We start from the raw sequence: 27,186 nt of genomic DNA, 5'->3' as shown, positions 1-27,186 counted from the left end.
TCAACACCGAAATTGCACACAACAGAGCCACAATTCTTGCTAAAGTAGGGATGAGCAAAATCCAACATGATGATGTTGAAATGAGGATAAACCCACCTCTAGAGCTGACGGGCATGAAACTGTGTACCGGCACACAACGCTACAAAAATATAAGGAAGTCTCAGATAGCTCCAAAACGAAGGAGACTAACCACGGTGATGACACTTAATATGCAGCGTGCGACATAAGCGGTGAAACACCCAGTCTGGTTATCGATCAGAATTCCCACAATCATTCGAGGATTTCTGTGGAAAAATCTGCATGTGCCGTAGAAAATGGGTGAATTCTGGGACAAAATCCCCAACTGCGAAAACAGAGGAAAAAGTGGCTTATATGACTTACCTGAGTCTATGGAACATATCCTGATCGATTGTGATAGATCGTCTGCGTCTTGTATCATCTGGAGAGCGGCCAGTGACCTATGGTGCATGCGAGAGTCGAACTGGCCAGAAATCCGCTTCGAAACGATCCTAGGGTGTAACTTAGCAGTTCTCCGCAACACGAAAGGTAAAAAGAAACCGGGGGCAAAGATGCGAACGGCCATCAATGCATCAAGTATGGAGGAGATGAAGAAAATATCGCTCTGAAGCCGAGATCCTACACAGACGGATCCATGCCATCAACATGAGATTGAAACTCGACCGGCTGCTCACCGACTCAATAAGAAAGCTACTAAAATAGACATAGTCCTACAGACTTGGAGCGGCTTCCTACAACCTTCCGGATAACTGGATCCGACAAGCAGGGGTATGACACCTCGCCGTCCCTCGGGACGGAATAGGTAGTTCCGAACAAGGTGTAATTATGTAAGTTCCACACTTACATGAAGTATTTCCTCTCGGTGACCTTTTTACTATCTAACACGGGTGAAAATCGCGTACCCCAAACGTATCTTCTAGGATTGACCATGTCAGTTGCTAGTTGATAATATCATTCCACCCCCCCAAAAAAACAATGAGGCAAGAGTCACGAGGCTGAAATTTTCGACCAGTGTTGCGAATCAACTTGGTTGAACAAGTCTAACCCCGATTTAAACGATCACCGAGGTGACAATTTCTGAACCGATTGTCCCGGACTTTGACAAACCTCGAAATTACTTGAAACTCTAATCTTAAATCCGAACGCGCAGTAGATGGTCCTTTGCCCACAATGGAGTAACAGTACGTCATTAGCCTATTCGCCATGCCCGTGAATCAACCCGAGATTGATATCCACATAGTCCTAGAACACATGGCGCAGCCTCACTAGTACTAATTGCATGCTTATAATGGCTAGTTTGAAATTAATCAGAATTATATCAACAGGGATCCCAGTACCTCTGGAGTTGTCTCATCTCCATGTCGCTAATCCTATTCTGCCTAGTCGGAAGCTTCTTCCTCGCTCTCTTTAAAGTCTTCAATTCGCTACTGCGACGACCGCATGGCATTGATCTCAATGGACCCGACAGGGGGAATTGGCTATCAGGTTCTTGAACCACGTACTCGTCATTATTCGGCTTCTTCGTCTGACCTCCAACATAGGCAACATTATCAGACTGTTTGATGGCGTTGACTATTGTGTGAACCTTTCAGAGAAATATGGTGGGGCGGTGAGACTCCATGGGCTATATGGCGTAAGTCTGTTCACGACGCCCATCAGCGTGCTCCGAGTTGTCCTTGCGAATGCTCATTTCTTTAGGAAATTGTCTATGTGTCCGATCCACGTGCATTGCATCACATTGTAGTCAAAGACCAGCAAATATTTCAAGAGCCCGAAGACTTCATCGTGTCAGTTTCCTCCTACTTTTCTCGTACTGCATTAACTTGGTGCATCAAGGTCAAACAAACTTGTATTTGGCGAAGGCCTGATATCCACCATTGGTGCGGCACATCTCGTCAAGAATCAATTACTTTTCTTTTAACATTACGTACTTATCCCCAGGAGAGCAGCATCGCCAACAACGCAAACTTATCAGTCCCGTGTTCTCAACGTCAAACATGCAACGACTCCTCTCCACAGTATATCACATCACTGATAGACTGGCATCCACCCTCGCAGCTAAACTTCCTGCCGATGGCTGTACGTATCACACTCTTACACTTAGAAAAACCTCAGTTGATACCTGTCACGCAGCACACAGCGAGGTTGACGTCCTTACATGGCTCTCCCGCTGCGCCCTCGACAGTGTTTGTCATTGTGTCCTTGGGTACACCTCCGATAGCCTCTCAGCTGCAGAAGATGACATGTACACTGAAGCACTGCGGTCGGTCGGGTGCGTCCGCTCAATTTAGTCTCCCGTTGTTTTGAGTCATAACAATACATACTGCAGGCCCTTAATAGGAAATCTCTGCTTGTTACGGCCGTTTGTACTAATCGTCATGCGTTGCTGCTCGCCGTACTGGGCAAGGAAAGTTCTTGATTTGGTCACGGCGCCCTGGATCCCGACAAAGTTTATGAGAGACATACGGGAGATGCGCCGCATTGTTGAGACCATGGATTCTGTCAGTCGAAATGTATTTGCAGAGAAAAAAGCGGCAATGGAGGCGGAGGATATGTTATGTGGAGACAGTGATTCGATACCATCGATGATGGATATCATGCGTGAGTTCCATGAACCATAATTGAGAGCATCATGGCTCAAGCATGCACAGTTAAGGCCAATTCCGCATTATCTAGTGCAAAGCTCACGGATGCTGAACTGCTGGGACAAATGAAGTAGGTTTCTAATAATGTGCGCGTTCCAAACATCGTCTGATCACATTACAGCGTCATGGTATTTGCTGGCCTCGATACGACTACTTCTGCACTTGCCCGCTGTGTGTACTTGCTCGCCCAGCACCCTCGCGTTCAAGCAAGACTTAGGAACGAAATTAGTGATGTCATGAAGTTCTCGAGACAACAGGAAGACAACGACATCCCATCCGCTAAACTGCCCTATGACGTCCTCATGAACCTCCCCTTCCTTGACAGCATCGTAAAGGAGACTCTCCGTCTCTACCCGTCCCTCCCACTCATGATCCGAACGTACGTCCATTTTTCTCTTATTAGTCCTCGCATATATATCACCTTGTGCATGGTACAGAGCGACCAAAGCAACCACCCTTCCTTTACATTTCCCCACACGCTCACGGTCCGGTGAGCACACATCTGCCGTCACAATCCCACAGGGGACCCATGTAATCATCTCCATCCTTGCTGCGAATCGCCATCAAGGTATATGGGGTGCCGACGCAAATGAGTGGCGGCCCGAGCGATGGTTGTCATCACCTCTGGCTGTTCCTCCAGACACGGACATCCTGGCCGGTGGAGAAGATGCCATGTCCACGTCGACATGTGCGCCTGTTCTGGGCATTAAGGATGGTGTGCGGTTTCCTGGCGTGTACTCTAACATGTGAGTACTGATAATGCTTCCGGTTCCCACTGAGTTTATTAAAGTGGCATGCATACACAGGATGACGTTTCTCGGTGGCAGCCACTCCTGCATGTCAGTCCCTTCCTTCTCATGACCTCCTTCTGACTAATTACACAATTCGCGATTCCTAGCGGGTTCAAATTTGCCGAAATGGAAATCAGTACGTCCATACCTTTAGGTGGGTGACAATTCGCAGTCAGAACTAACCCTCTCGCTAGAACAGGTCCTCACGACGCTTGTGCTGCGCCTGCACTTCTCGCTCCCGACGGAGCGGAATGCACAAGGGCACGTGAAGGAGATACAATGGAAGCTCAGGGGGTTTCATATCCCTGTTGTGGAGGCCCCTGCTGGGGATGGCGTGACACCGCAGGTGCCTCTGAATGTGCGGCTGGTGAGGGACGATGATTTTGTGTGGTAGGTTACGATATGTTAGAGTCGGGAGAGGCATCGTGGACGGCCAGTGGGACGCAAGTTGTTATTGAACCTCATGGTAGGTCTGACGGTAGGGATGATCAACAAATAGAGATCACATACAACAAACTCGTCTGTCGCGGCTTGTCTTGTAAAAAAAATTCTGTGCGAGTTTGCATCCACTGTAGAATATTTCTTTTGTGCATCACTATATAGTATATTGTCGTCTGTCTTGTCCTGCAAAAATAGCATCTGTGTCTGTGTGTATGACATGTTGCAGATGTCAAAAAGCTGTATATATTAAAGATAGTTTGAGTGGTGTGTAAGCAGATGGCTACTGTACCCACCAGGTTACATGTACTTACATTGTGTATAGATATGCTTGCTCACCATCAGTGCCCTACTTCACAAAATATTGAGACATGGTCAAGACACTAGCTGATGAAAGTATTCTCCATGTCTGAACTGCCACATGCATGATATGACACTCCAAAGTGAACTTCAATAAATTGTGTGATACACCACTGAGTGTGTGACACACAGCATCAAATGCATGATACAATCTTTAGTCAGGCCTTGAAGTCATCTGATGTTGATGTTAGGAATTTTCAAGTGATTCTTAAAGCATAACAAAGTAGTACTAGAGTCTGAGAGCAACAAAAAAATAACTGAAGGTCTGAAAGTTGGCACTAGCAGCATTAGTGACCAAGCCTTGAATCTTTTTAAGGCCTGGCTAGTACTAGTAATGGGTGGATTGTTATTAAGGGAGTGCATCAGGAAAACCCTCCCATTTTAACTTAGAGAAATTTAGAAAAAATTAGTGTTAGTTTGACCTAAGCTTGCTAGGCTAGCAAAATTTTGCAGAAGTTAGACCTAGGCTCTCTAATTTATCAAAATTTGTACATAGCTAGTGCAAAGTCATGAAAGTGTATCTATCCAAGTATGAATTAATGAAGAAATATTTGAACTTGTTAGCACATTAGTAGACAAAATACCAGGCCAAGCCATGGGCCAAAGCTGGGGCTCAGTGTTACAACCATGTACACCCCTATTCATTTTCTCTTCTATTCCTGTGTATTACATCATGAGCTGCATGATGCTGCTGCTAGACTTATCTCTGATTCATACCTTGTATTACATCACAACCACCGCTGCCATCGCTAGATGATCTATTCTTGCTATCGCTTACGCATCCTTTATCTCTGATTCATATCTGTTCTCATGCCTGCCCTAAAGCACTTGTAGTTCACTATAAATAGTCCTCTTGTACGCTTTAGTTCTTTACTTTAATCTTACTAGGTTTTACCCTGAATATCCTTCACTTGAGACCTCCAATCTCTTGTTGTCTGAATTGTACTTTAAGTTAAAGGCACTTAGCTTACACTGAACACTTGACTTATCATCTTGCATAGAATCTCAACAGAGGTCCTTGACTCTTATCGAGTTGTCTGTTGTTAGAACTATCCTACAGTGGCTCAAAGAAGTGTCTTGATGTTTGTGACTTTTTGTGTAATTGCTGTACTATGAGCTAGGGTGTGAGAGTATGACTAAGCCATAGGGAGGTGTGGGAAAGCTCTGCTTCTAAGCTTCATGTTTGATTCCTCTAGCATGAGAAAATTATGTCACCAAGTGAAGATATGGTTAATTTAATTTGGTGACTCATTGAGACACTTTTTTGACTTTCAGTTTGACCAACACAATCTCTATAATTCTGGTACTTGGTGTTTCCTCCTGTTGCTCTAATTACTTCTACCACTCTTCTATGCATAATATCTATCAATTTGAGGCATTCCTCATCAACAATCTTGCCCCACTCTGCTGCAACTCTCTCCCACAGCTGAAATAACCCCTATTGAGGATCTTGATAGACTGCAAGTGATATCTTGAGTAATTACCAGGGCTGTTTAACAGGGTTGAGGTCTGAGGACTGGACTTGCCATGATAGAACATTGATACCATAGTTTTCAAACCATTTTATGGTCAACTTGAAGTATGCTTAGGGACATTATCTTGTTAGAAGGTAATGTTTTCTTCATTAATTCTTAATTCTTGCATGCTTCTGAGCAGATAGTTTTCCAAAATTGAAATGTGCTTTGCATTCATCCTCCCACCCACCTCACAGAGAATTCCTACTCCATTCCACCTCATACAACACCATACCATCAAGTTTCCTACTCCATACTCTAGTGTTTTCTTGACCTTTCTTTCTTCTAGTAGTTCTTTTGCATTTCATTACATATATTCCTAGCTGTCTGGCCCCATCCTATTTATTTTTGTTTCATCTGACCAGGTAGCCCTATTCCAGTCCTCAACAGTCCAATATTGAGGCTTTAAAGCAAAGGCCAATCTCCTTCCTATATAGGCTGAAGACAGGAAAGGCTTTTCTGCCTGTTTACAGCTTTAAGATTGGCTGCCTTAAGAGTACCCCTGACTATTTGAGTGGAGAGAGCAGTGTAGATGATGTCATTAATGAATTTGGTGGCTTGAGTAGCATTGGCAGCCTGCCTAGTTGGAATATTATGAACAAGAGATTTTTTATTATATGATGTAAGCTTGAAAGGACAATCTAATTTGATATTTTTCTTATTTGGAATGACTTTTTATGATCCTCATGATAGTAACCCTGCTCAGACCAGTTTTAGTAGCAATCTGCCTGGTATACAGATTAGAAAAGCTGATGATAATAACAATAGGGGCTATTTCAGCTGTGGGAGAGAGTTGCAGCAGAGTGGGGCAAGATTGTTGATGAGGAATGCCTCAAATTGATAGATATTATGCATAGAAGAGTGGCAGAAGTAATTAGAGCAACAGGAGGAAACACCAAGTACCAGAATTATAGAGATTGTGTTGGTCAAACTGAAAGTCAAAAAAGTGTCTCAATGAGTCACCAAATTAAATTAACCATATCTTCACTTGGTGACATAATTTTCTCATGCTAGAGGAATCAAACATGAAGCTTAGAAGCAGAGCTTTCCCACACCTCCCTATGGCTTAGTCATACTCTCATACCCTAGCTCATAGTACAGCAATTACACAAAAAGTCACAAACATTGAGACACTTTTTTGAGCCACTGTAGTTCATAACACTCAGTAACTGAAGCTTTCAAGAATGAAATGAGTCAAAATTCAATATAAGCATGTTCATAACTGTACAGTACATAGGACAGCACTGAGAGTATGCTGGACATGTAAAATGACTTTAGATAAGACCTCCTGCCGATTGATCATCAATTGCTTGAACTCAACAAAAAAATCAACACACTCACATGACTGTGACATGGCTCAAGCTTGGAGGATCAACATACTCACATCCTGTGAACAGTGAGTAACAACTTTGATGGCACAACCTGGAGGTATCATATGCCATTCCGGACTCTCAACTCTAAATCTGCTTCTCCGGATATCTGGATCCGAGATCCGGATCTCAAATGATCTGATCTATCTTTATCTCCCTTCTGGAATCCAAACCCTATATCAGTGCCCAACCCCATTTAGACTGCCCCTGTCTCCGGACTCTGGTTAACCATGTTTCCCTTTTGATTATTGATCTGTTACATACATTTCATTTCTGGTGTTCATTATTTGTGATCTGTCCTACTTACTAATAGACTTTGCATATGCTTCATACATAGCTTTTATGTTTGCTGACTGATTCCTATATGATACCTACTGTTACGAACTAGGATAGTTGCAACAACAGCTGCTCGATAAGAGCGACGGCTGAAGTTGAATCAAGACCTTACAAATGTAAGGGTCGGTTAAGACAAGTCAAAGAGAGTGTCTCTGACTTGAATATCAGTGTTCAGATGACCTAAGATTGGAGGTCTTAGGCGAAGGAAGTTCTGGTGAAAACCTAGTAGGATTAAAGTAAAGATCTACTAAGTACATGACTGGGTTTATATAGATGTAAGTACTTTAGGGCAGGTACATATGCGTCAGCGATGAGTCAGAGATAAGGGATGAGTCAGAGATAAGGACGAGTCAGAGATAAGGGTGAATGAGTCATCTAGCGATGGCAGTGGCGATCATGATGTAATACAGATATGGTAAGAAGTAAGTCTAGTGATGGCGCAGCAAGGCGCGGTCATGACGTAATACACAAGAGAAGAGGAAAATGAATAGGGGCAAGCATTACTGTAACATTACCCCATGTTTAGGAACGAAGTCACCGACTTCAGTTATCCTGATTGGCCCAGTAGATAGGGTCAGCGTCATAGTTCAAGTATAACAAACCATCCTGCTCCTCAGTGATAGAGGATGACTTATCAGCTAACTCAGCGGCATGGTAGATAGTGTCCTGCTCAATCTCCCAGCGAGCGAGGGCTTCGTAGAAGCTAGGGTCAGTCCATACCAGTAGAATAACCACTTCTCCTTTCAACTCTTTACAAAAGACTGAAAGATGACCAGGTGCATACTCTTTGCAAACCCAACAGTAGTACGCTGGGCAATTCTTATGGCGATGCCCAGCGGTGCGACAGTTGTGACATACAACGTTATTGTCTGGTGCTGTCTTTACCGTGATGACGGTGGACTGTTCAGGGGGAGAGGGGGATCTCAACCATTTGAGCATTTTAACTGGAGAGGTTGATGCAGCCCGTTTGGCGGCGATGTGGGAAGATCTTTGTTTGAGTGGGTATCTTCGTTTGCTATGCATGATGGGGGCAGGAGACAGAGAAGCTGGTATGTCAAGCACAGCAATAGGAGGGATATTATCATCCTGATGCTCAATGGGAGTCGCAGTAGGAACTGGCGGTGGGACTGGAATGGTGATGTGAGGGGATGGGGGACGTGCAACTGGGTCAAGGGCGATGTGTTCTGTGACGATGTGAATGGCTTCTCTGATAGCCTCTTGAGTGTCATCAGGCAAAAGACGAATTGCAGTATTGCGAATACGTATATGAAGGTGACAGAAAATGGTCTTGTGGCGTTCATCATCCAAAAGATTGGTGGTGTGGTCGATAAGGCTGGCGTCTCTGATAATCCTAATAATGAGTCCGCTAGATATTGCTCCTCTTTCTCCAAGGAGGCGATCTATTTCTATAGCATACTGCTGGGATGTAATGGCGGATTTGAACAGTGCGCTGGTTTCAACCTGATCAATGACCAAAAAATAATCAGTGAGAGTGGAGTTGTTGGTGAGAGTGAGAGTTGAGTCGGAAGCTGGTGGGGAGGCTACTGGGGAGGATGCATTGTTGGCGAGGTTGATAGCGGTGGCGGTTTGGTAGTCAAGAAGGGACAATGGGTGAGCATTTCCTTCGGCTACGGTGTTCATAGCAGCAGTGAGTTCATTGATGTGTAATATGCAGAGGCGTAGTCGTTCGAGGGAGGACATTATCTTGGGGTCTACAATCTGTGAGCCTTTTTATAGGCAGAAAGGATGTTGGCAGCATTGCTAAGGTTTTCTTCTGGGATCCATTCGTTACTGGTGGAAGAATATCCTTTCCAGGATACTAGATAGCGTCTTCATTTACCTGTTCCTTTGTGCGATAAGATCGCATCGATCTCATATTCTTCTTCGTTATCGATGACATCTGGGGGTGGATCATGGAAGTTTGGACCATGAATTTCTGTCTCCTGATAGGACAATAGTTCAGAAGCATGGAATGTAGGGTGAACCTTCCACTGTGACGGTAGTTGGAGTGTGAAAGTGATGGGAGAGAGGACGGCGATGATTGGGAAAGGGCCATATCGTTTCAGTGCGAGTTTTCGTGATGGCAACTGTGTGATTAGGTTCTTTCCGGATAACCAAACCCTATCTCCTATCTTCCATGGGTGATACTTCTGCCCATGAGTTCGTTCTGCCATTCATTGCATAGCAAGATTATGACAAGAGAGTGCTTCTTCTCTTAATTTCTGGAGAGAACAGAGTCTGTCTTCTGCTGTGGGGACCATAGAGTTGGGAAGGATATGGGGGAGGGCTCATGGTTCGTATCCCATCATTAGAAAGAATGGTGAAGCGTTGCGAGAGTCGTGTTTCCGATGGTTGTGCACAAATTCTGCCATAGGAAGGTGTTCTACCCAGTTTTCAGGGTGAGTTCTGCAATAGATTTGAAGGTATGTTTTGAGCTCCTGATTGAGTCGTTTGGTTTGGCTGTCAGTCTGGGGGTGATAAGTGGTAGATGCGGCTATATCGTATTTCAAGAGCTTGGCGAGGGCTCACGAGAACTTAGATACGAATTGTGGTCCACAATCGGAAATGACTTTTTCATGCAAGCCAAATCGGTGGTAGACGTATTTGAAGAATTTCTTGGCAACTCCTTCAGACGTGATGTTTTTAGTGCATGGGATAAGAATTACCCCCTTTGTAAGCCCATGGTCTACCACAACCATGACAGAATCAAAACCGGTACAGGGAGGAAGATCGGTGATAAGGTCAACAGAGACCTGGGTGAAAGGAGCCATGGCGACAGATGGGATTGGGACAAGGGGAGGCATCGTTGGATGGGTATCGGATTTCATTTGCTGACAGAGGGTGCAACCGTTGACGTATTTACGGATATAAGTACCCATAGAGGGCCACCAGAAGTCCTGTTTGACTAATTCTTCAGTTTTAAAACACCCGGGGTGACTGGCGGTGGGGTGATCATGACATCATTCCAAAATGAGGTGTTGACCAGCAGGACAGACATAAGCGCGATCCTTATAGTAGAGGATATCATCTTTAATTGTCCAATCTGTGAGAGCGGACTTCATTGGGGGAAGAGAAAGGCCATCTAAGGCATCAGCGGCAGCTGTGAAAATGGGGTCGGGGTCAGAGGGGTCGGGGTTCGTGAGGGTAGTCATGAGTTCAACATCAAGAAGGCGGATGAACATGGAGTCAGGGAGAAGGGTGATATCTTCATTATCAGTGGTGGAGTTAGTTCCATGGTCAGGACGTCTAGAGAGTGCATCAAGGGCGACAAGTTTGGTTCCGGCAACATGGTGAAGTTCTATATCGTAACAGGATAAGATTAACTGCCAATGAGCTTGTTGGCGGGTCAATTTCTGAGTGGTATGGAAATACAGCAAATTTTTATGGTCAGTGAAAACGATGATGGGGTGAGGGTTCCCTTCTAGGTAGTGACGCCATTCGGTTAAGGTGCGGATGACTGCTAGCAGTTCACGATCAAAGATCTGGTAGTTTCATTCAGCTGGGTTCAGGGTCTGCGACAGGTAACCACAGGGATGGTATGTTCTGTTTTCATTGGTCTGCAATAATACTGCACTGGTGGCTACTAGCGAGGCATCAGTTGCTACAGCGAATTGACAGCTGGGATCCAGGTTTCAAGGAACGGGTTGTTTCAGAAAACAATCTTTGAGTGTGGCAAACGCGGTTGAGCAAGATTCCGACCATTGGAATACAGTGGCTTTCTTGGTTAAGTCAATTAATGGTCTGGCGATGTCGGAGTAGTGGGAGACGAAGTTTCGATAGAAGTTGCAAAATCCTAGAAACAATCGAACCTCTTTTACCGTTGTAGGGGTAGGCCAATCTCGAATACCATCTGTTTTGGCAATATCCATTGCCATGCAACCAGGATGTATAATCATTCCCAAATATTCTACTTCTTGTGCATCAAACGTGCACTTCTCCGGTTTCAGGAACAGTTTTTCTTGACGGATCTTTTCAAGAATGCGCCGGGTTCGTTCGCGATGGGAATTGAGGTCATCTGAGAAGATTAAGATATCATCCATGTATATGACGAGCCATCCCTTGTTTATCTCCTGTTGGAATGTTCAATTCATGTATGCTTGGAAGGTGGCGGGGGAATTGCAAAGGCCGAAAAACATGACATTTGGCTCGAAGAGACCATATTCCGTGGTGAAAGCTGCCTTCCATCGATCATCAGGATGGATATGGATATTGTTGTATCCAGAATGGACATCCATTTTCGTGAAGTATTTGGCACTGTACAACCAAGCAACCAGCGAAAGCAGTAATGGAAGGGGATAGGCGTTTTTAACCGTCCAATCGTTGATATACCGGTAGTCCTGGCAGGGGTGTAGATCTCCACTCTTCTTTCCTACAAAGAAGAATCTGCTTGCTTGCGGTGATTTCGATTCCGAGATAAACCCTTTCTTTATGTTCTCATCAATAAAAGCCTTGACTGCCGTGCATTCCGCTTCTGATAATGGGTACACCTTGGATGTTTTGGGGATAAAACCGGGCTTGGTCTCAATGTGATGATCTATACCAGGTCATTCAGGTGGTAACTGGTTAAGACCATCTTTTGCAAAGATGTCGGCGAAATCATGGAGGTAGGAGGGGATGAGTTCTCCGAATGATTTTTTCTTCTGCTCAAGTCCTGCTGCTAATGCAGACTGCTGTGCCTTGTTACTGGTTTTGACGTATTCTGCTGGTCATGACAGGGGTGCAACCATGGGTCATCGCTCTACAGCACTAGTGCTGTCTTTGGTTAAGGGAGTGTCCAAAGAGACGTTAGTGATAACCCGAAGCTCAGAAGCATTGATGGGATATTTGACCAAGAATTCATCATCTTCAAGGTGGTATGTAGCAATTTTGTGCACAGATGGTGCATAATCCGCGGTCCATACATCATCTTTGGTATTGAAGGAGTTGTCATCGTCATCAGGGATGGGGTCAAGGTTAGGTAGTACCGGCGGAGTTTCTTCGTCTAAGACTTCCGTAATGGTAGTTCGTAGTGTCGGTTCTTTGGGCGATGCAGCCACAACCATCTCTACAGGAGGCGCCTTCGGCAGCACTACAGCTGGAGTTGGTTCTAGTTTTCGACCATTGTTCAAGAGTTTCTCGAACAAGGGTGGAAGGTTGTTTTTCTTCCATTCGATATTGACCTCTTCTTCTATTTGATCACTCTTTCCAGTTCTTGAGAGTTCTAGCGTTTCCGCTCTCCATTGGATTACTGGATCCATAGTGCGTAGCCAAGGGATCCTGAGTAAAATCTGATCACGATGGCCAAGCTGTGTGATGTTAAACTTTCCAATCATAGATCATTCATCAATCTTTACAATGAGGACACAATATCAAGTGATAGCTCCTCCTTTCACATAACTTCCATCCGCAGTAGTGACTCGGAATGGTTTTGATAGTTTATGCATATGGATTCCATGAGTTTTGACAAACTCTTCGGAAATAAAGGTTCTGGTGGCACCAGAGTCAACAATGGCTGTTGTTTCGACAGTTTTCAGACAAGTTTTGGAGATGAGAGAAATGGGAATGTGAAGTTCCTTTCTGATTCCAATACTTTGTACAAGTCTGATAGGTACATCGGAAGATACTGATGTCGATCCAGTCTTCCACATCAAAAATCCTTGGTAAGACGACAGATCGTTGTATCTCCTTCTTCCGAGTCGCTGTCCTCTATTTCTTCACAACAGACAGGGGTCTTCTTCTTCTGTGGGCATGCTTTGGTCATATGCCCTTTCTGGTGATATGTGAAGCATAGTCCTTTCTTCATATGGTCACTTCTCTCTGCTTCTGTAAGTCGATCTACTTCCATGGCATTTGGATTGTGCCGATCAATAGTCAGTTTAGGCACATATCGCTGTCCAGTAGATTTGGTGGCAGTGCGGTGGACCTGCCGGAATGTGGCGCCCCTTTGCCAATTGCTGTCAAGCCTAATGGCTGTGGCGACATATTTGTCGAAGTCTGTGGGGATGGTCTCCATCTGAAAGATGGAGTTGATGATTCCCTTCTTTAACCCGTCATTAAAAAACGTAATTAAGATGGCGTCTTGCTTTACTGAGGCTTGTACAGCAAGGGTCTTAAAACTGGCGATGTAGGAAGTGAGGTTGCCGGTTTGTTTCAAGGTTCGGAGTTATTCATGGCTGTGCCGATAGCATCTGCCGGTACGAAGGCTTCTTTGAATTTGGTTTCAAAATTCGTGAAAGTCCCATAAGACTTGGAGGAGGAGTTATTGACTTTGGTGTAAAATGTAAGTGCCCAACCCATGGCACTATCTTCAGTCATGTATGCAAGGGCGGTAATGACTTTCTTTTCATCAGTGTTGTAGATTGTAGCGTTAAGCGCAAAATATGCCTTAATCACATACAACCATCTCAAAGCTTGCTGGGGGCTCCCGTCATAAGATGTGGGTGCTCTGGCTTTGAGTTCTGGGTTACTGGTGGTCATTGACATCCTGAGCTTTCTGGTCTAGTGATGTTTTCTGTGCAGGGAACGGTTTGTTTCTCTCTGCTTCGATCTTGGTTCTGGGACCTTTTGGATGGAAAGGGTCGGGGTTTTACTTTAATCCTTTGTTATGAACTAGGATAGTTGCAACAACAGCTGCTCGATAAGAGCGACAGCTGAAGTTGAATCAAGACCTTACAAATGTAAGGGTCGGTTAAGACAAGTCAAAGAGAGTGTCTCTGACTTGAATATCAGTGTTCAGACGACCTAAGATTGGAGGTCTTAGGCGAAGGAAGTTCTGGTGAAAACCTAGTAGGATTAAAGTAAAGATCTACTAAGTACATGACTGGGTTTATATAGATGTAAGTACTTTAGGGCAGGTATGTATGCGTCAGTGATGAGTCAGAGATAAGGGATGAGTCAGAGATAAGGACGAGTCAGAGATAAGGGTGAATGAGTCATCTAGCAACAGCAGTGGCGATCGTGATGTAATACAGATATGGTAAGAAGTAAGTCTAGTGATGGCGCAGCAAGGCGCGGTCATGACGTAATACACAAGAGAAGAGGAAAATGAATAGGGGCAAGCATTACTGTAACACCTACAGTATATAAACCTCCTGTAACTCTCAGAAATACTCCAGTTCAAATATCATCTTAGTTCCTGCTCATTCCTGTGTCCTCCGGACTTGAGATACAGTGGCTCAAAAAACTGTCCGCATGTTTTGACATTTTTCACTATCTATGATATTGTGTGAGAATGAACAAATGCCTCAAGGACATGCTTATACCACATTGTAGTATGGCTTCAGGGCTTTCATTTGAGCCCTACACCATGGGAATCGGTGGAGACATAAGGCTTACAAAATCATGACTCATGCAGACAGTTTTCTGAGCACATATTAAAACTATATAAATTATCATTTATGACACCATAACAATCATGCCACCATTAAATAAATTATGAAGTGGTGTCATTATGTCATTTTAAAACCATATCTAACTATACAAACCAAAAATTTCCATATGTCATGGTTATATTCACCATGAAAGCCACCCCCCCTGCTCAAAGGGATAATATCCTCTCTCTTTCCTATTCTGGCCTCTCTGCTTGTCAAATTTCCTCTAGAACTGGAGTATCCAAGTCCACTGTGGCCAAGTTCATCAAAGAAAGTCACACAGACAAGGAAAACTTCTGTGAAGGGCATCCATCCAAGCTCACCTCTACTGATAGGAGGGCTATTATTCAACATATCACTACAGGAAAGGCTGATAATGCTGTCCAGGTCACCTATTACATCAATTCCACCATCACATTCCCTGTCTCTTCACACACTGTGAGAAACATTCTCAAGACAGCTCATCTCAGGTCAGTAACAAGGAAGAAAAGGCTTTCCTCTCTATCACACATAAACAGAGATGACTAACCTTTGCCTTAGCCCATCAGAATTGGATTACATGGACTGGAAGCATGTTATATGATCATATAAGACCACAATAAATAGGATTGGGTCAGATGGCAAGGTATATATGTGAAAAAAAAAGGGTGCTAGTCCTCTCTGCATATGTGTGATAGAGAGGAGAGCCTTTTCTTCCTTGTTACTGACCTGAGATGAGCTGTCTTGAGAATGTTTCTCACAGTGTGTGAAGAGACAGGGAATGTGATGGTGGAATTGATGTAATAGGTGACCTGGACAGCATTATCAGCCTTTCCTGTAGTGATATGTTGAATAATAGCCCTCCTATCAGTAGAGGTGAGCTTGGATGGATGCCCTTCACAGAAGTTTTCCTTGTCTGTGTGACTTTCTTTGATGAACTTGGCCACAGTGGACTTGGATACTCCAGTTCTAGAGGAAATTTGACAAGCAGAGAGGCCAGAATAGGAAAGAGAGAGGATATTATCCCTTTGAGCAGGGGGGGTGGCTTTCATGGTGAATATAACCATGACATATGGAAATTTTTGGTTTGTATAGTTAGATATGGTTTTAAAATGACATAATGACACCACTTCATAATTTATTTAATGGTGGCATGATTGTTATGGTGTCATAAATGATAATTTATATAGTTTTAATATGTGCTCAAAAAACTGTCTGCATGAGTCATGATTTTGTAAGCCTTGTATCTCCACCATATCTCCTCTGATTCTCATGATGTGGTGCTCAATCCAAAGCCCTGAAGCAGCACTACAATATGGTATCAGCATGTCACTGAGGTCTTTATGTATTCTCACACAATATTGTAAATAGTAAAAAATGCAAAAACATGTGGACAGTTTTTTGAGCCACTGTATAACCCCTGTAGATACTCCCGTAGTTCCTCAGTTTGAATGTCATCTTAGATCCTGTTCCCTCATCTTAGACTTTGCTCTACTTGCCCAATCCTCTCTTGGACTTTGGTCCACCTAAGTCTGTCCTACTCATCAGGCCTAGGAATTGATTCCCTAGGTCAGAGCTTTGCCTTTCTGGCACTTACCCTCTTTCTGGACTTAGGTCCAATCCCTGTTCTCTCCGACTCTACCTTAGGGTAGTCTACCTCTGTTTGTTTCTACATCAGACAGAGTCCGATGTAGCCCCTATTCCTTCTGGACCTCCAGGTGTCCTGTCCTTCAGATGTCCTGCTCTCCGTACCTCTGGACATCCTGTCCTCCTGTCCTCCTGTCCTCCCATCCTTCCATCCTGTTTCCTGTAGAAGTATTACCTTGCAGTGGGAACTCTCCTGAGCACTTCCTGCGTTCCCCTGGAACTCTCCCATATTCCTCTGGACATTTCCTGTGCTCCTCCAGAAGTCCTCTAGCACTCCACCAGAGTAGCCAGCCTCTGGACTTTGTCAGACCATCATCAGACCTCATATGAAATGAAGGGCACATACTTGGGTAAGGGGCACAGCATATGAGCTGAGGCCAAGCCCCTCTGAGTCAGTCTCTCTCTCCTTTGAGCAACATGGTTCTTAACAATCACTCACAATAAATGGGAGCTGGAATAGAGATGGAACATGAGCTCCTGCAGGTAAAATGAGGTGAGAAGGATATGACAAGATGGCAGGAATTGGACTTACTTGTCTGTGTTGTGCTTATATATATCATCCCTGAACATGATGTAGTGACTTGGCCTGCTAGCTGCACAAATAATCAGCCAATACAAAGACAATGTGCAGATTTGAACATGTTGGAAGGATTTTGATTAAGAAAATTGGGAGTGGGAAACACACTGCACAAATAATAAATGTGCAGGTGTTAAATGTTACACCATAGAACATGGAATATTGAAATGTGAAGCCCAACATTTGTGTGTATTTGTTTTTCACACATGACTTTCAGTTTGAAAAGTTTTCAATTTACTTCAAACCCTCAACTTCAACCATGTTGCATCCTCCATAATTTCTGTGTTCTGTATGGTAAATATCTAGTCCCTTCTAATTTTTAGAGGAGTTTCTATATGTGGCACATCATCCTTCAAGCTTGAGTTGTGCTGATCAAAGCTGTTGCTTACTGTTTGTAGTATGTGAATGTATCAGTCCTCCTTTGAGCTCAAGTTGTGTTGATTTTTTGTCGAGTTCAAGCAATTGATAATCAATTGGCAGGAGGTCTTATTTAAAGTTATTTTACATGTCCAGCATACTTTTAGCACTACTTTCCCTCAAGTCCAGACTTAGTTGGTGTGTCCTCTGTCTTTCTTTTTTTGCCTGTACTTATCATTAAGTGTCTCTAGTACTCATGTAGTCTTTGGTTTATTGGGTGATGTTTCCCTGACAAGTCATAAGATGCTGACTGCTATTTTCCCTCCCCCATATCATTCTTGTGTCCTACTCTCCTACCATATCCTTGACTGCTCCTTCAAGTACCTGATGTTCTGTCCTTGTAGCTCACTGCTTACATTGACACTTGGACTATTACCTTAGATTTAAAGTACTCTGTTTGTGCTTGATAATATAAACTCAATTTGTGTCTTTTATTGCTTGAGTGATGAAAATGAACCTATTGTAACCTGTAAGAACACTGTTAGGACTTTCACTAATTGGTTTTAGGATTGCTCTAGGATGACAAAAATTAGTGCTAATTAGAAAGGCACCAATTAAAATTTTCTAGCCATCTAATCCATCTAATTAACAAAAGTTAGGATAATTAGCTCTAATTGATTCTAACTAGTGGGGGAGGTTTTTCCTGATGTGCATCATAGTGAGAATGAGTTTGGTAGCAATGTATAGGCAATAAAGGCTCCATAGTATGGTACTAGAAAAAACACAAGTAGACATCAGTAAACCACAATTTTTCCCACAGACATGGGCTACTGGACAGTTTCCCACAGTACCTCACAGTGTGGACAGAGTTCACAGACCTACAGATGTGCACAGAGGCCTATTCACACAGCTCCCTCACTTTGTCCAAAGCTAACAGACATCACATGCTTTCAAGTTAGCACACCATGGGATGTTCAAATACTAGTGCAGAGACACAACACTTTACACTTGACTACTAGTACTAGTAGGATAAATCTTGCAAAGTTCTAATACAAGAGAAACATATTTATGTATAGTGAATATACATAGTATGTAAGACTACTAAGACAAAAGTTGCATGTATAACTCCAAGCCTTATGCTACATCAATTGAGCTGAATACTAATATTACAGCTGGCCCCCAAATGGATGGAAGGATCTGTAGTTTGTATCACATAGTAGCACATTGATGTCCCTACACTGTTGGCAGACTTACTGGCATTGTGTGCAGGTGCATGATGAGAAAGACCATGTTTATTGAAGGTGATTTGCATATATCCTAATTGTCATATCCACATATCTGGATCTCAGATCCGATCCACATCTTATCCCCCTCCAACATCTCATCATCCAATCTGCCCACTCGTCTGGTCCAGTCCACAATTCATCCAAATCCACGACCAGCACTCTTCTCCTTTCGGTAATCCCCTGACTCCAGTACTTTGGCTATCTATATATCTGTCCTGCTCACTGATCCATTACCTATGCTTCATTTCCGTTTCATTATTTGTGATCCATTTCTACTTACAAATAGACTATCCATATGTTTTGTACATAGCCTCAGACCCTGCTGATTGATCATCCCGTTAGATACCTATAGTATATAACCTCCTATAAATCTCTGTAATACCTTAGTTTGAATATCATCTTAGTTCTGCTCATTCCTGTCCTCCAGACTTGAGTATCTCTACTCTTGTCATTCTCTGAGACTTAGGATTGATTCCTATAGTCTATCCATATCCACCTCTGTCTATGTCAGTCCATACCATTAGCTTCTAGTCTGGACTCATCTGGGTTAGCCTTATGATACTTATCCTACATCTGGAAGTCATCTGGATCTACTATGCTACTCATCCTACCCTCTGGATGTGCTAGTCTTGTCCTCCTGAAATAAGGGGCAATACTTGGGTAAGAGGCACAGCACATGAGCTGAGGCTGAAGCCCTTAGGATCTGTTTAGTCTTGAGTATGACCTTAACACTAATCTAATATCTACCTTGTTGAGTTTCTGCTTGGAAATGTTCAACTTGAATTTCAATAGACTGGTCATCAGTTCACACTCATGGACCATGTAATCAGTAAGCAATTTTTCAGCCCTGAAGACATCTCATCTGGCCCTTGTGAGTTCCATAACTAGGTTAGCTTCAAGTTTGTCAGCATTATCAATTGTCTGGATAAGCACAACATATGATGTTAACATAAATTTGAAATGGAGGCACTTAATATTGATACAATACCATCAGCAACATTATACAGGTCTGGGAGACTGCAACCACCTGAATTTAAGGTTTGGTACAAAGTATGAGGCCAGTAGCAAGAGAATGTCTTATTTGAGGTAGAAGGGATATTGTCAGTAAGATTAAGACTAGTAACAGATGGGTTCAACACTTGTGACTATATGTTCCTTAGGGCTTCCAGCTTGTTGATTGAACATCGCCACAACTGTATAGCATTCAGTGAAATCCATGCTGACTTCTCAGAATGTACTAAGTATATATTGCCTTGAAGATTTCTCATACTTATAAATGTCCCTATACTATACTATGTTTCAGTGTCCTTTGTGTGGCAAAGGAGGATTCAAAGACAATGTTGCTGTTGCCTATCACATGAACCAAACTCACTTGGGATGTAGCAGATGGCTACAGGATGTGATACAGCTCCAGACCAACTACTCTATGACTGTTGACAACTCACACATGCCACATGACTTGCATCAAGACTATGAACCTAAGGACTTCAGAGTTATCAACTCAGATGAAGGTGTTTTTACCAGTCACATTGATAAGGAAGACACACTATTCCTGATGCCTCTCAGACATATGACAAGGGTCATACATTTCTTGATTTATTTCACTCTGATGAGAATAGCATATATCGTATAAAGAATCCTTACTACCCATTTAGTGGTTGGAAGGAGTGGAAAGTTGCATCATGGCTATTGTGTTCTGGATTGAGCATGGGAAAGATTAATAGTTTTTTGTCACTTGAGATGGTCAGTGCACAATCATTTTCATTGGCAAAGTCTGACAGGGTTCCCATTTATATTAAGGATCTTTCATTATTATTCTCTTCTGCTAAAGAGCTACAAGGTAGGGCTGAAATGTTTCCCAGCAGTCCACACTGGATGTTGCAAGTAATTCCTACCAGCCATCTCACAGAATTGCCCATCATATTATACTGGCATGACCCCTTGGACTGTATCTTGAGCATACTAAACCATCCTATGCTTCACAAAGAGTTAGACTTTGCACCTCACAGAGTGTATACCACTGTGCAGTGGCTGTGTCATGTGTACTCTGAGTGAATGACAGGTGATGATGTCTGGAAGATGCAGGTGCATGGTCTTGTTGTTCAAGCCATTCTAAGTACTTATTAATTCCAACAGTCAAATCCACCAAGTGGTGCAACCCTACTAGGGACTATTTTGTTGTCAGACAAGACCAATATATCCATGATAACAGGTGACAGAGTTGCCCACCCACTCCTCATCAGTCTCATGAACATGCACATGTCTACTTGACTCAAGGTATCATCCAGTGCTTTCTTGCTCACTGCCCTACTCCCTGTGCCCAAATTCACTCATAAGAAGAAACACTTGTGAGGTGTGTTGGAGGATTGTCTGATTCATCAATGCTTGGATATTGTTCTTGCACCACTTAAGCAGGCCACTTGTGAGAGGGTCATGTTATCAGATCAGGTTAGGCATAGTCATTATTGTTTTACCCCACTCACAAGCTATATCATTAATACCCTGGAGACCATGATGCTTGCCACTGTTGGCGGGAAAATGTCTTCTGTTACCATGGCCTCATGCAAACAATTTGGAGATCCTTTCCTCCATGAACCTTGAACTAGATCAACTACCCTCACACAACTAGCCATCATCCAGAAAAGGTTGACCCCAGCAATATTGAAGTGTTCTTTTGTGAAGTGCAGAAATTTTGCTTGAATGGAGTTGATAAGCCTTTCTGGTTAGATTGGATCATGGCTGAACCATCATATTTCCTCACTCTGGAATTTCTTCACCATTGTCACTGAGAGTCCTTTGACCATGATACAAAATGGATCATCTGTGCTGTTGGGGAAGTGGAAATTGATTTCCATTTCTCTGTGTTGTAGCCTGTGATGGGCTTTCACCATTTCCATAGCAGGATCTCAAAGCTGAAGCAGGTTACAGGGCATGCACAATGTGACATCCAATGCTTGATCATTGCAGTTGCTGCAGATGCAGTACCTAATGCTGTGATCACTGCTGTACAAGTGTTGATGGATTTCTGTTATCTTGTACAGTTGACACAGATTGATGATTGTGAAATTGAGTGCATTTCAACAGCACTGGCTGAATTCCACACTAACAAGCAGGCAATCATAGATGCTGGGTTCCATCAAGGCAAGGGTGACAAAGTCATTGATAATTGGTACATCCCAAAAATAGAGCTCACACAGAGTATCATTCCCAGTATTTGCAATACTGGTGTTGCCATGCAGTGGACTGCAGACACTATGAAGCATGTGCATGTCACTGACATCAAAGACCCCACACAATCCAGCAACAACAACAATTATGATGCACAAATTTGTCGCCATCTTGACCATGCTGACAAGTGCTGTCACTTTGAACTTGCCATGAGTCTACTGGACTTGCTGAACCAATACACGTACCTAGATGAATATGATGACAATATAGATCTTGATGTTCACAATGATCACAATCACCCTGTGGACCTCCTGGCAACAACCAGTAGCCCTGGTTATTCATGACTAATTACTGATTACTTTGCAATTGCACAGACCCTTCTGCACAAGGAGGTAGGGACAATCCCTGGGCACTTTCATTGTTGGACAGCATATAGCAGTTTATCTTGCCTATGATCTGTCAATTAGAACCCTCTCCGTCAATGACACTGCCCTCAAATTTAACCTTCCTGACTTATGGCCAGCTCTTGCTGACTTCCTTCATCATGAAGATACCTATGGAAATAATCACATCTACACAATTGGTGGGGCTAGGAGAGCTGGACACAATGCCCTACTTCCTTTTGATAAACTACAAATTTGGTTCAAAGTTCAGCTTCAGGACATGGACATTCATGATGCTAGTACTGTGTAGCCTACACAGACCCTGAACTGTGCACCACCTTGTGACCTCTGGACCTCTGGCCAGTATGATACAGTCATTGTCAATCACAAGGGAGGGTACTTGTGGCCCACTGATGGTCTTCATGGTGAGTTGTTATGTTCTTCTGTTATGTTGCAAACTATCTCATTGAATATCTAGGTCATAGTGTTGCTCAAATCAAGCTTATTATCTGTCCAATTGGAAAGAGGGGCACAGAATGGTTATGGAAAGATTGCTTTCTCACTTATGTGGAACAATTTGACATTGGCGATTGTGAACCAAACACGCAGTTATATTTGCTCAAGAGGGTGAAACAGTCAAATGGGACTTGGATTGGTGATATCATTCCAGTTACTCAGCTTAGGGCACCCATTAATATTGTCCCTCACTTTGGTGCAAGTGCAGATAATCATCTCACCCTATATAACAGCAATGGAGCCCCTTCAGTGACAAACTCCATATTAGATGGGCCAGTGGACTATGGGCCAATGTTATGTATATCCTTGATGTTGACAGGTGGGCTGGGAGGAATATTATTTCTGATGGGGATGGGTGGGCCCATCTATGCCAATGTTATAAATATCCTTGATAATAGCGAATGGGCTGGAAGAAATATTATTACCGATGGAGATGGGTGGGCCCATCTGGGCAATATGTAGAGTAGGATAGACATATATTATAGACAGCTGGGCTGAAGAGAGATGTATGGCAGATATTATTATATAGATGGGTGGGCCAATGGGGCAGTGAAATATGTATTATATATATGGGTGGGCTGGCATAGGGTATATTACATAGACAGGTGGGCCAATGGAGGGGGATGTCATATAAATGGGTGGGCCCAGATACATATCATTTAGACATATGGGCTGAGGTATTGGTATACTATATGGACATATGAGCAATGCTGTTGCACTAGTTTGATCCAAGTCATTAATGACATTCAGACTCAGATTCTGTCAACATTGATCAAAGTCAACACAGTGAGTACTGGATCCCAAAACCCAAACATCAAACCCTGAACATCAAAACCCAAAACCTGAAACTTTGAAACTCCAACATCAAGTCTTGAAACTCAAAACTCATACATTTTTACGACTTTTGAGTATTGAATCACTGAGTCCCAAAACCCAAACATTGAACCCCAGATATTGAAACCCAAAACATGAAACTTCAAAACTCCAACATCAAAACTCAAAACTCAAAACTCAAACATTTTTATGACTGTCAAGTTTTGAGTTTTGAGTGTTGAGTTTCCAGTCTTGAATCACTGAGTACCAAATACCAAATGCTGACACCTGAAGTTGTGTCAGTACTTGTCATATCCGCATATCTGGATCTCAGATCCAATCCATATCTCATCTCAGATCTGATCCACATCTTATCTCTGATCCTATCCACATCTTATCCCCCTCCAACATCTCATCATCCAATCTGCCCACTTGTCCAGTCTGGTCCACAATTCATCTGAACTCACAACCAGTGCTCATCTCCTTTCAGTAATCCCCTGACTCCAATATTTCAGTTATCTGTACATCTGTCCTGCTCACTGATCCATTACCTATGCTTCATTTCTGTTTCATTATTTGTGATCCATTTCTACTTACCAATAGACTATCCATATGCTTTGTACATAGCCTTGGACCCTGCTGATTGATCATTCCATTAGATACCTATAGTATATAACCTCCTGTAAATCTCTGTAACACCTCAGTTTGAATATCAACATAGTTCTGCTCATTCCTGTCCTCCAGACCTGAGTATCTCTACTCTTGTCACCCTCTGAGACTTGGGATTGATTCCTATAGTCTATCCATATCTGCCTCTGTCTATGACAGTCCACTACCATTAGTTTCTAGTCTGGACTTGTCTGGATTAGCCTTACAACACTTATCCTGCATCCAGAAGTCATCCAGATCTGCTATGCTACTCATCTGACCCTCTGGACGCATTAGTCTTGTCTTCCTGAAATAAGGGGCAATACTCGAGTAAGGGGCACAGCGCACGAGCTGAGGCCAAAGCCCTTAGGATCCATTTAGCCTTGAGTCTGACCTTAACAGTACTCAGATTTTGAGACTCAGTGATTCAATACTCACAAGTCATAAAAATGTATGAGTTTTGAGACTTGAATCACCAAGTCCTGAGTCCTGAAACCTGAAACCCAACACCCAAAACTTGAAAGTCATACCAATATCTGAGTTTTGAGTTTTGAGACTCAAATCACTGAGTCCCAAAACCCAAAACCCAACACCCAAAACTTGAAAGTTGTACCAATATCTGAGTTTTGAGTTTTGAGTCTCAAATCACTGAGTCCCAAAACCCAAAACCCAACACCCAAAACTTGAAAGTCATAAAAATATCTGAGTTTTGAGTTTGAAAATTGAGACTCGAAACTCATACATTGTTACAACTGTCAGGTTTCAAGTTTTGATGTTTGTTTCTAACTTTCAGGTTTTGGTACTTGATACTTGACACTCAGTGATTGAATAAATGGACTGGCAGAGGTAACATTCATTGGAAAACTTGTAGATAAATCTATCACTATGCAATTATGTAGCCATGTCAACCTCCTCAGAAGACACTTCAACCTTCACCTCAACATCCATGTCATCAGAAGAATCATATTCTGGGACCAGGTTACCTGGATCACCCAGGTCCACAATTTCACCAGATGTATCTGGAACCTCTGGTTGAACAACCCAGTTGTACTCAAACAGGAGGCCCTCAATGGCAGAGGCATCCTTGAATTTTGGGGGTGTGGGCATTATCTCTCCAATTGAGAGATCAATGAGAGGAGGAAGTGCAGATGCAGATGGTGACATGGATGGGGGGACAGATTGATCAAGCAACAAGGATATTGCATTGGCCAGAGGTTCAGGAATTGGGAATGCAGGGTGCTGGTCGATGATTTTGTGCCTAAGGCCTTCATGGAGGTGTTGCAAGGTGTTAATCTTACCATCCTGCTCTGCCACATGAGCCTTGAGAATGGCAATGCAAGCTGTGCCATCCAAAATTGCAATTGCCATGGCATGGAGATCCGGCATGGGCAGGTCGAGTGCTGCAGCAGGGACTGCTGAACTCAAAGACAGAAGTGCTACAAGAGAAAATTAAGGTCAGATGGTGATGAAAAAAAACTCGGGTGACTTATGAGCTGGTGCAGGTGCAGGTGCCTTGATGGCAGTGATGGTCTTGCTGTGACCACATGTCTGGGTCTTGGGGGTTGTCACAGCAGTGACACCTGGAGTTCCAGACTTGCCACAAGACTGACTGCAAGTTTGGGCCTTGGATTGGGAGGCAGGGGGAGCTTTGGAGGGAGCCTTGGAGGGTGTCCTGGACCTCATGTTCTGGGTGGTAGAGGAACCATGAATGTGTTTCAGCAGGGTACCCAGAGTCACAGGGATGCACTTGATCTTCTTTGTTGTGCAGCAGATGCATGACATACACAGATTCCCAGTCCTCTTGTCCAACCAAGTTGTGCAGGGCCAGTTTAGCTTGGTGCAAACCTGGCATGGGTTGTTCTGTGGATTGTGTTAGTGAATGGTCACTTTTCAAATAAATCAAAGTACTCACTGGTCCAGGAATGGGGATATCACCTCCATCAATGACTGGGGGTGCCTCCACTGAGCTTTCAGGAGTTGGCTGGGAAGGCTTGATGACTGCTGGGTGACTGCTGGCAATCACCTGGTACATTGTGAGCATACACCCGAGTCCCGGACACATAAATGTGACTTACTGTAGCAGGGCCAAAGGGCTTTTTGGTCAGAACCTGGGGTGATCTAGGCGAATTGGAGAGCTGGGGAAGGATGATGTCCAGCACTCCACCAGAAAATGGCTACAAGAAAATGTGAGCCAAGTCAAAGATGAACCAGATGACATACCTGAATACTCATGTCTTCCTCATCTTCCAAGTCCACTAGGGGCTTGGACTTTACCCAGTGAGACAACTTTGCATGCTTGCAAGTCTTCATCACAGACTTCAGCAGTTGGGAAGAGAGTGCCAAAATCATGAGAGACTTCCTCTTCTGACTCCCTTCCACCTTAGGCTCCGGGTCAGCATCAATGGCCTTACCTTTCCCCTTGTCCCAGAATTTGGTGGTGGTGCTGGTGGAGGGACCAGTGACATTGCTGGTGTGAATGGGTGGGAAGGGAAGGTCCACTGGAATCAGACCTGTGGAGGGAGGAGCAGCAACTGGGAGATCAAAGGTATGGTCACCTAAGGCCTCCCAGGCAAGGAGCTTGGGGCACCAGATGTGCTTCAAGAGATGGGGATTGTCATACCCAATGCTATGCCAGTTGGGCCAGACCTGGGGAGTCATGCCACAGACATGCAATAGCTCCTTGGAGCACGAAAGCACGATGTCGGGCAGGGGTCCAGTCTGATAGTCCTTGATCACTTGAGCCTGCCTAGATGTTAGAGAGAAAACAAGCAGAAAAAAGAATGCTACATACCACAAGTGAACTGACCTGTATTGTCAGAGAAAAGTGGCTGTTACCCAGGGGAATCTGCCGGGTGCCACTGATGATGGCCATGATCTGGGCAGTGGATGCCTTGAGACCAGTGTGATGATCATATTCCCACTAGGCTTGCAATGGCCATCTTTTGATATAGGTGATGGAAAGCTACAAAACCATTGACTGCTTTTCCCGCA

The 27,186-nt window shown here is 43.6% G+C and overlaps 6 protein-coding genes across 6 annotated transcripts; 4 read left to right on the top strand and 2 right to left on the bottom strand.

The window, feature by feature from the left end:
• Positions 1–42: 42 nt before the first annotated feature.
• Positions 43–974, top strand: BJ212DRAFT_522845 (uncharacterized protein). Its single transcript, XM_041343398.1, has 2 exons — positions 43–845; positions 939–974. Exon 1 carries the CDS (start codon positions 315–317, stop codon positions 624–626), a length of 312 nt encoding a protein of 103 aa, XP_041198114.1. The 5' UTR covers positions 43–314; the 3' UTR covers positions 627–845; positions 939–974.
• BJ212DRAFT_1454519 (cytochrome P450) lies at positions 952–4,068 on the top strand. Its single transcript, XM_041338855.1, has 14 exons — positions 952–1,199; positions 1,259–1,503; positions 1,560–1,651; positions 1,717–1,805; positions 1,855–1,898; positions 1,960–2,097; positions 2,152–2,290; positions 2,348–2,619; positions 2,670–2,733; positions 2,785–3,042; positions 3,101–3,409; positions 3,470–3,502; positions 3,562–3,590; positions 3,649–4,068. Exons 2-14 carry the CDS (start codon positions 1,377–1,379, stop codon positions 3,846–3,848), a joined length of 1,794 nt encoding a protein of 597 aa, XP_041198113.1. The 5' UTR covers positions 952–1,199; positions 1,259–1,376; the 3' UTR covers positions 3,849–4,068.
• Positions 4,069–16,530: 12,462 nt separating this feature from the next.
• On the bottom strand, positions 16,531–17,207 carry BJ212DRAFT_1295572 (uncharacterized protein; the record flags this gene model as incomplete). Its single annotated transcript, XM_041332325.1, has 5 exons — positions 16,531–16,746; positions 16,794–16,853; positions 16,887–16,924; positions 16,980–17,040; positions 17,133–17,207. 5 exons carry the CDS (start codon positions 17,205–17,207, stop codon positions 16,531–16,533), a joined length of 450 nt encoding a protein of 149 aa, XP_041198112.1.
• Positions 17,208–20,305: 3,098 nt separating this feature from the next.
• BJ212DRAFT_1260894 (uncharacterized protein) lies at positions 20,306–20,722 on the top strand (the record flags this gene model as incomplete). Its single annotated transcript, XM_041330146.1, has 1 exon — positions 20,306–20,722. A coding segment is annotated over one exon (417 nt), but the record flags the coding sequence as incomplete, so codon positions are not given.
• Positions 20,723–21,367: 645 nt separating this feature from the next.
• On the top strand, positions 21,368–23,080 carry BJ212DRAFT_1444268 (uncharacterized protein; the record flags this gene model as incomplete). The annotated part of the gene is given in 7 exon segments (XM_041337939.1): positions 21,368–21,389; positions 21,680–22,168; positions 22,232–22,255; positions 22,275–22,483; positions 22,529–22,643; positions 22,769–22,983; positions 23,054–23,080. The coding sequence occupies 7 exon segments, from the start codon at positions 21,368–21,370 to the stop codon at positions 23,078–23,080; spliced, it is 1,101 nt and encodes a 366-aa protein (XP_041198110.1).
• A 2,006-nt stretch (positions 23,081–25,086) lies between these two features.
• Positions 25,087–27,067, bottom strand: BJ212DRAFT_1475700 (uncharacterized protein; the record flags this gene model as incomplete). Its single annotated transcript, XM_041339270.1, has 7 exons — positions 25,087–25,631; positions 25,806–25,881; positions 25,943–26,055; positions 26,104–26,218; positions 26,271–26,369; positions 26,416–26,937; positions 26,987–27,067. 7 exons carry the CDS (start codon positions 27,065–27,067, stop codon positions 25,087–25,089), a joined length of 1,551 nt encoding a protein of 516 aa, XP_041198109.1.
• Positions 27,068–27,186: the final 119 nt, after the last annotated feature.

The sequence above is a fragment of the Suillus subaureus genome (genome assembly GCF_016647635.1).
Source record: "Suillus subaureus strain MN1 chromosome Unknown BJ212scaffold_3, whole genome shotgun sequence".
Classification (NCBI taxonomy): Eukaryota; Fungi; Basidiomycota; class Agaricomycetes; order Boletales; family Suillaceae; genus Suillus; species Suillus subaureus.
This window is presented reverse-complemented; position numbering and strand designations above follow the sequence as displayed.

What these genes read in the sequence shown, in the direction of transcription:
- BJ212DRAFT_522845 (XM_041343398.1), top strand. Translation starts at nt 315, where the DNA reads ATGGGTGAATTCTGGGACAAAATCCCCAACTGCGAAAACAGAGGAAAA.
- BJ212DRAFT_1454519 (XM_041338855.1), top strand. Translation starts at nt 1,377, where the DNA reads ATGTCGCTAATCCTATTCTGCCTAGTCGGAAGCTTCTTCCTCGCTCTC. An exon ending in GACTCCATGGGCTATATGGC is followed by an intron (nt 1,652 to 1,716) that starts GTAAGTCTGTTC and finishes TCATTTCTTTAG; the next exon opens with GAAATTGTCTATGTGTCCGA. An exon ending in CTCCCACTCATGATCCGAAC is followed by an intron (nt 3,043 to 3,100) that starts GTACGTCCATTT and finishes TGCATGGTACAG; the next exon opens with AGCGACCAAAGCAACCACCC.